The sequence below is a fragment of the Mchenga conophoros genome, linkage group LG3 (genome assembly GCF_057382185.1).
Source record: "Mchenga conophoros isolate Kocher_MC1m ecotype Shallow Benthic linkage group LG3, M_conophoros_male_GT1.1, whole genome shotgun sequence".
In the NCBI taxonomy this organism is placed as follows: domain Eukaryota; kingdom Metazoa; phylum Chordata; class Actinopteri; order Cichliformes; family Cichlidae; genus Mchenga; species Mchenga conophoros.
This window is the reverse complement of record NC_140528.1, coordinates 49,315,962-49,324,997: the sequence shown is the minus strand read 5'-3', so window position 1 is coordinate 49,324,997 and position 9,036 is coordinate 49,315,962. Positions and strand designations below refer to the sequence as shown.

At 42.3% G+C, this 9,036-nt stretch overlaps 1 protein-coding gene across 1 annotated transcript; it reads left to right on the top strand.

The window, feature by feature from the left end:
- Positions 1-1,448, top strand: LOC146579173 (uncharacterized). Its single transcript, XM_085269491.1, has one exon. It carries the CDS (start codon positions 146-148, stop codon positions 752-754), a length of 609 nt encoding a protein of 202 aa, XP_085125617.1. The 5' UTR covers positions 1-145; the 3' UTR covers positions 755-1,448.
- The last annotated feature ends 7,588 nt before the right edge of the window (positions 1,449-9,036 follow it).

Here is a 9,036-nt window from a genome sequence, read left to right as displayed (position 1 = left end):
CTCTCAGCGAAGGCGGTCGCACTTTCTCCTCTCCTCCTCACCCTTATCTTCCCTGCTTCGCCTCTATGTCCTTGTCTTGTCTTGTGTGAATTTACTTTCCCTGGAACAGTCTCTCACTGTCGTTCTCTAAACCTAAAAGAGAATTATGGATTTGATCAACTGGTCTCTGAGTGCTATTGACACCCTTTTCTCAACGAGAAGTCGGGGCTCGGGAGAGCCTGAGTGCCCTGGAGGGACTTTCCCTGCCGGTTACACGATGGACGGGTGGCAGAACTGGAGGACCGTGTGCCTGGCGGGACTGTCGATCGAGGACGCTGAAGATATCTACCTATTCGGAACCATGATAACAGGGTTCATGCTGATCGGCGTTGGCTTAGCCCTGGTTTATCAGAGAAATAAGAAAGCGGAACCGGCTGTTCAAACCCCCACAAGGCTGCCCGCTGGATTCGAAGCGACGGGACGAGGTGCGACCTCTCACAACGAACGTAATATGGTCAACACCTTGGAGACGCTTACAGCTGCTGTGAAGGCTCAAAACAACACCATTGAGCGTATGAGGGGAAACATCAGAGAGAGGCCTGCTCAAAATGAGACCCTTGAGCGACAGTTGGAAAACATCGCGGAACGGATCACTGCAGTTGTGAGGTCTCAGAATCAAAAGACTGACAACACCACGGAACAGAAGTTTGATACCATCATGGGGAGGCTCGCAGTTCTTCAACGGGAGATCGAGAGACCAGCCTCGGAGTGCTAGAATTCGAGCTGCTCACAAAGGAGAAATCAACAATATTCAACATTTGGACACCACGGCCCCAGCTGCAGGCCCAAGACTGGAGCCCACCAAAACAACTCCCTGATAACGACTGTGTGATGACTATTCTTCCCGCCCCATGAAGGACACCTGGATTGGCTGGAGGACTGTTTACTTAGCCTGATAGGCCGAAGGACACTGTCTCAGCTAAACTATGGACACGCACACACACACACTTACACTGATAAGCACTCACTCATCCCCCTCCCTTTCCAACGCCTTCGATGCTTGTGCCCTACCGGGGATGATAGCAGTCAACTGGACCAGCACAGATGCTGCAGGACCGGATGCGCTGTCTACGCCGGCTCTCTCTTACCCTTTACCCGCCCCTGTTGCTTGTCTCGTGTTTCTATGGTGTATTGATAGTCATGTGCTTTTGTGCTGAGGTGTTTTTTCTTTTATCAAACTGTTCTCCCACTAGGAGCTCAGTCTGAGTGGAGTTTTTTTTTCTCCTCCTCTTACCTCATGTAGTGTATTTTCGTTGTTTTTTTCCTATCAGCCTACCTTCTGACATGTCTGCCCAATGTGATGTTTGTGTAAAGTTGGTCAGAAGGTTCCTTTGTGAGTGCGCATGCGCCATTAGCGTGCTGCCTGCTGTAACCCCTAATTTCCCTCGGGATGAATAAAGTATTCTGATTCTGATTCTGATGTGATTATTACAGATGTAATTCATATTTCAGAGTAGTAATTGTAAATTACTTCGTGTAATCAAGATGAGAGACCACGGCTATAAAAGCGAAGGTGGATTTGGGAAGTCTGTCGCAGCCATGTCCTGTCCGTTTACGCGAGCAACCCATTGCGGAAGGTGCAAGATTGATAAGGAGAGTCCTCAGAATTCAGCGTATATTGCGGGATAGACAGGATCCTTTAGCTCAGCGCGACAGTGTGCTCATTGAGAGATATCGATATTCCCGTGAGGGTATTATTTACTTAACCAACTTGTTGACGAGGGGGTGCAGGACCACCACCTGTCTTTTTTGCTCTGCCCTCTTCTTGGTTGCTGTTATGAACAAACTAACAGAGTATTACAGGGTCCCTTGCCAAGAGACGAAAAGCAATATAAGAGATAAATATTACCATTCTGTAGAATACTCCTGTATTTCACTTTTACTTGTTCCCATGTTCTTGTGGGTCCTGTTGTGGCTCTAATGTGAAAGGGGATATAATATAACATATTATAATATAATATAATGCCATATAATATTGGACAATATAGTGTCATATGATAGATCTACACTACCGCCTACTGGTGTTGGCCAGAGGGGCCGATGGCGCGATATGGCAGCCTGGCTTCTGTCAGTCTGTCCCAGGGCAGCTGTGGCTGCTTCCACCAGTGTGTGAATGTGGGAGTGAATGAATAGTGGTATCGTAAAGCGCTTTGGGTGCCTTGGAAAGCGCTATATAAACCCAATCCATTATTATTATTATTATTAAATTACCTACGAGTTTGATTTGTCAGCAACTTTCTGCCAGCCCTCTCTCCTTGCTTTTGCAGCCTTTGCAGTGTTCCCTTGCGTTTTAATTAAACTCTGAAACTCCTGAAATCCCTCACTCATGAGTTCTTGCTCTGCTGCCAGAAAATACCGAGCCGAGCGTGCTCCTTCGACATTTTCACCGACCAATCAGCGGGTTGCCGATCAATGTTTCTACTATCGATGCGTAGCCCCTTTTACGACACCCAGTGATGTCACATTACTGCGTCCAGCTATACTAATCGTCAACGGTAGGTGTGTTCGGGGAACCGGATTAGCGAGCTCACGGTTAGCGCGATGATTTGGTCTTGGATGTGTCATTTGATCTTGGATATAGTAAGCGACGTACGAAGAACGGGCCCCAGAGCGGTCATTGAAAGTTTGTTTGTTTTGTTTTGTAATAAACATATTTAAAACCATCAGTACCACACTGGAAATAATACTGCTATCTATAATAACGTCTGCGGGAGAGCCAGAGAGTTCAATTTGCAAAATGAAGACTGCATTCTGTCTCTGCTTGGGTTTTTTGAGTGGAAAATAATGCCTTTTGGGTTGTGTTATGCCCCAAGTACATTCCAGAGGATAATGTAGTGTTTGGAGGCCAACACTGTCAGTATTCACTGCCAAACACATCATTTGCTAAGAGCTTCCTGACCTGCAGTCTATTTAGACCAAGTGGTTCAGTACCAAAGCCAGGAAAAGACCTCTCCCACCCTGACAATGGGCTCTTCTCACTGTTGAAGTCAGGGAAGCAATTCCACCCCTTGAGCCCAACACAGAGAAAATGAGGAGGAGCTTTTCCTCCCAGGCTATTAAGGCCCTGAACCAGGTGTAGGACTGGACTCTCCACATATCTCTAATCACCATTGCGCATGCACTTAATAACAACAACAATGATGTACTTCTGATGTGGTCTGTCTCACATCACTGTACATGTATTTAATAACAAAATAATGTATCTCAATGACACACCTCATAACTGTTTTTGACTGTTCACTGTGAATCTAAAAACACTGCTGATTTGCACACCTTGTTAATTTAGATTTTTTAACATTCATTTTATACTTGATTTTTAAAAGATAAAATGGTCTCGCACACTTAACACTTAAAAAATAACACGAAACTGACTGAAACATTTAAGATGTACTATTCCCCAATCACATATTTTGTATGTAAAATCTAAAAAACAAACAAACAAACAAAACAAAAAACACACACACACATGAAATTTGGGCAAAAGCCATCATGGTGCACACATGCAGAGGGACAGTAAGCATCTTCATCATGGAACCTTAACATTTAACCTTGATAATAACCTAAAGCGGGGTAACATTTGAGTGAGTTTACAAACCAATACTGAGAGCATTCATTTCATTGAAAAGAAAGTAAACCTTTGCAAAATGACCTTCAGATCTTCCATCTTGGTCTCAATCTGCAGATACAGTCTGTCTGTGTGGGGACCTAAAGACAGCTGGGCTTAAGAATCTGAATACTTTATTAATCCCTAAGGAAATTTTGTGCATTACAGTTTCTCCAAGACAGTATCAGACTAAAATATTTAAACGATACAATACAATTCTGAATATGCCTGTTCACAGGGGTGAAAACGAGAAAAGAGCTCATATGCACTCATAACACACAAAACAGAAAAGGTAATATGAATTTAACTTGAAAAATGACCCAGCGATTTTACTGGCACATCAACGCCCTCATCCTGTTTCAATGAACTGCTGGAAGATCACCTGATTTTTCTCCAACACAAACAAAGTACAGTTTATAAAGTTCATGTTTATTCAAGGCTTTGCCAGTAAAGAAATGCAATCCATTTATGTTTGAATATGGGAGAGGATCTAACATCAGCCCTGCCATGAACAAAGAAACTTTATTGTTTAATCCTGAGGTGTCTAAGACATCATTGGTGATGCCCCTAATCCTGACCTCTAAGAAAATGCAAAATCTATTTTCAGTTGTTCCCCATGTGGGGATAAACAAAAAGTATTTTACCAGCATAATATAATTTGCAGTATGAGCATTGCTTTAACAATATAACAGATAGCTTTAAGATGGCCTTAAGATGTTTATGATGATGTTAACTTTGTATTTCAGGGGCAGTTATAATTATTTTATACATATTGCATATCTGTGCTTATTTGAGTTGATGTTCAGGTTCTTTAAAGGTCGTAAGCTTCACTGACGTGACTGTTCAGGTGATACATGCTGAGGGAAAACTAGAACATAGAAGGAATTGCAATACATGCTTACAAAACACTTATATCAGTTTATTTTATTATCTTTTATATGTTCATATTCTTGTATTAAGGTTTTAGAAGAGGTTCTTGGTTAAAACATTTATTTAGTAGAAGACATACACATAGTCTTAGTGAGCTTCTGGTCTGGTAAAAGGTCAGAAGTGCAACAGGTGAATTGAGAAAGAGCATTTGAGGACGAGACACAGACAGTGGGTGAAGAGGTGACACAAAGAGCATGTGAGGTCAACACACACACACACACACACACACTTTAAATTAGATTTATTTAGAGGAAGAGGTTAGTTATGTTTGGCTGTAACTGTAAAATTGTCTTGGTAAAAGAGGAACCGTTTCTTGGTGTCTCGGCAAGAAAGAGGAACAAGACAAGAACTGAAAGGTAGACAGGAAGGGCTAGCCATGAAAATAGAAGATGATTTTCTAGGTGAAAAGTCATGATGATGTTGATCTGATCTATGTATAAAATGTATCTGTGACGCAAGAAGGGGCGTCAGTAAATAAACCCTGATGTTATAAAATAATTGTTTGTGCTTTAGTAAGTCGAAGATCAATTGCTGTGTTCAGTGATCTTCCCACATGTGAATTAAAATCTTCGTTTGACTTCACCCGGCCGGACCAGTGTGGTTATTTTTCGATCACCTCTTGTACCCTTTCTCAATTTTTGAATCTTGACACCCAGAATCAGCTTGCATGGGGAGCTGTCATTCTAAATGATTATTTAAAAGTGTTTACATAAAAAAAAAAAACATAGAGTTAGGGTTTTAGACTAGGTTGAAGTCTTCATGACATCAGAGCAAAAACTAAAGTAGTTCAGAAAAGACGGATTAGCTATAACTTTCCAACATCATGACTGTGTGACTACCTAACAGAAAATGACAATTACTTCACACGTCCACATCTATATCTTTACAACTGCTCAGCCACAGTAATTAGCTACATACATCCCTGAACATGGACAAATGTCAGCAGGCATTTTTTTTAAGTAAGGGAGAATTTAAATTAAAAAGAGATGAAAAGAAAAAAACTTAAAGTTAGTTAAAAAAATGTACACACCAGTTATGTTTTTTGTGTTTATCATGTCTTTAATTGCTGAATCAATGTTATCCCACTAGATTTCACGTTCTACCTTTAGATGGAGCATAACACTCAGGAGGAACGCAAAGCCCTTTGAGAATGAGGGTTTCTACAAAAAACGTTTTTTCATGGGCTTCCCGGTGTCACCTATTGTAGTCCGTCTTTACATACAGGAAGTGGGAAGTCAGGCTGATTTGAAAGTCCACTATTATGTCCACTATGAACGACTACCCTTGAACAGAGCAGGTGGTTTATGACACCAACTGTCTGCCATCTATAATCCAGTTTTGAGATCCCTTCCCAAACACTTTAATGCCCACTCACATCTTGTATAAGATGATCTCAATAAGTCGAGTCTTCAAGAAGTCCAGTCACTTTTCTTTCCAAACTCCTTAATTACGATGACCTGAATGACTGAAAACTACACAGTCACAGTAATCGAGACCACTATGGTTACATTTTAAAATGCTCAAAAAGGAGGTGCCGCAGAGTACAACCACAGGACAATTAAACTTCTGATTAGCTAACCCACATTGCACCCTTGACATGTCACAAGACGGTGACAGGATTTGCCTGTTGTTAGCATTAGAGATTATCTGTACTCAAATCTAATGATTATTCAGCTTGAACATCACCTATTTGCTCTTGTTATTTATTTTACTGACTTTCTGAGAACTTGTTTAACCATCAAGAAGAGTATATATCAAAATAGAAAACCATTTGCAATGAGCTGTTTCATGCTGAATTCGAAATACTTTCAAGCAAATATTTCTGTGAAATGAAAATTTGAATAGTTTGTCCTTACAAAAGCTCCTTTTTTCTTCAATTTCATTTTATACTATGCAGAGTACATCCATGTCTGAGACATAAATTATTTGCTGTTTTAAAGGAGTGGTGTTGCTGCCACCATCGTTGACATCGTTGGCAGGCAAAGGACAAAGGTGGACAATAGAAAGAGAAAGAGGACTTTAAGTGCAGCAAAGGAAATGTTTACATATCAGCTAACTGTAGGACCATAGTAGACCAAGCAAATAAGTGGATGAGTCTTAGCTATATACTTTATGAAAAAGGAAAGTTTTAAGCCTAATCTTAAAATTAGAGAAGGCCTTTGTCTCTAAAATCAAAAGTGAAAGTTTGTCCCATATAACAGGGGCCTGAAAGCTGAAGGCTCTGCTTCACAATCTACTTTTAAATACTCTAGATATCACAAGTATACCACAAGGTCTATTAGAATGATATGGTATTATGAGATCTTTAAGATAAGATGGGGCCTGATTATTCAAGACCTTCTATGTGATTAGAAGGATTTTAAACTAGATTTTGAACTTAAAATTAAATTTAACAGTCAAAAAAGAGAAGCCAATATAGGATATAAGATTCTCTCTCTTTCTAGTCCCTATCAGCACTCTTGGATAAACCAAATATATTTAAGTTAATGCCTTTTTAGGAAAGACTGATAATACAAATTAGTCAAGATGAAATTAAAACAAGTTGTTCTGTCCTCACTAAGCGTTGTCCTCGTGAATGTAGACTCAGCTATACAGACAGCTAAACACTCTCCTAATCAAAATCCAGGGAACAGGCCAATGTGTTGAGTTGGATGATTTAATAAGGAAAAAGTGTGAAACTGTTGACAAAACCAGAAATAAACCAATAAAAATGTTGCATCAATATACAGTATAACAAACACATATTCAAAAATATGAGCACAATATTTATCTGCTTAGTGAGTGCCCGAATAAAACATCAAATGAAATCACACTCATGATCAAAACGTTAAAGAAACCACATGACATATGAGCTAGCTTAACCTTACTAGTGTCATGGTCCTGGGTCATTTTGACCCAGTGTTCTTAGTTTTTCTGTAGTTTTGTATTTTTTTTTTTTATGTCCATTGGATTGTTTGGTTTGGTATTTGGATTCCCCCTGTGTCCATGTTTTTATTGTGGTGTTTGCTCTGGTACCGTGTTCCCATCCTATGTGTTCTGTGTTCTCCTCATCCCCTCGTATTCATCCTTCTTCTCTGCCTCTCTCTCTGCCTCTCTCTCTCCGTGCTCATCTCTGTGTACTGTGTTGTGTTTAAGGTCCACATCTTGGTGTCAGTATCGTCAGTTTCGTGTCCTCCCTGCTCGGCCATGAGTAATTGTCTTCAGCTGTGTTCCCCGTGTGTTCCCACTTCCCTCGTTACCTTCTGTGTATTTATGTCAGAGTGTCCCTTTGTTCTGTGTTGCGTCGTCCCTCTAGGTTGTGTGCATTTTCCGTGTCTTCCCAGCGCCTCAGCTTTTAGTTGCTCCCAGTATAGTTTTGTATGACTTCTTATGTTCCTGTTAATAAAGACCGGCCTTTGAGTTCATCCCCGTGTGTCTAGAGCCGTGCATTTGGGTCCTCTCTTTCCTTCACACAGCCGCCGCATGACAGAACGACGCAACCACGTAATGGACCCAGCAGGCTCCGCCCGTGAGGGAGATATTCTCCGTGTACAGAGTCTGGTGCAACGAATAACCCACGCCTCGGACTCACGGACAATTTCCGTCGGACTTAACGCCATAAAGGCAATAATCGAGGGAAACCCTTTCCTTCAGCAGCTCACCTGCTATGAAGGCTTTATCGACGAATTGAGCCGAGCTAAGGAGGCATTACAAGCCCGTGAGCTGGCAGACAGTGTCCGTTCCCGGGATTCCACGCCACAGCGACTGCAGACGGAGATCTCCGCCCATCAGCCGCCGCAGCAGCAGCAAACTAAGCTCGCCGCGACGGTACCGCAGCAGCAGACGGGGCTCTCGGTGTCGCAACAGCAGCTGCTAAAACGAGAGGGTTTTTTGGCGCCGCTGCCGCAGAGCCCTTCTCCATCCCCTCTCAGCTCTGACCGTCGCTCTCCCGCTGCTCTCCTAGCAGCGATGTGGTCGGATGATGAAGAGGAGACCGTCACCCCCGCATCATCACCGGTTTCCCCCGTCACCTCCGTTCCCTCATTAAGGAGGAGACGCCGTCGCCGGTCCTCTCCTCAGTCGGATTCCGGGACTACTGGGCAGCCGGCTGGGGTGAGTGACAAATACACTTTCTCTGTTCACTCTGAGGCTAGTTCTCACTACTCTGAATGCAGGAATGCAAACTCTGTGACTCTTGCCGTAGACGCTAAAGGCTCACGGTCTGTAAACGTTGAATCTGAACCCGAACTTCTTATGAACCATTGTACTGCCCGGAGGGTCAACTCAGAGACAGTTTCTCCTACGTTTGGACTCATATTCGAGAAAGATCATCCTCCGCTAGTGTTTCCTAGGTCTAAAAACTCGAAGTCAGCATTTCCTGAGTTAGAGACACCTGTTTCTGTGCCCTTTACCTGTGTGTCTGCTGAGGATGATTGTTTTGCAGTTAAGCTCACCCCTGGGGCTTTACTACCTGCCCCCTTAGA

Bases quoted from the DNA above. Each gene is read 5' to 3' on its own strand.
- LOC146579173 (XM_085269491.1), top strand. From the start codon at position 146: ATGGATTTGATCAACTGGTCTCTGAGTGCTATTGACACCCTTTTCTCA.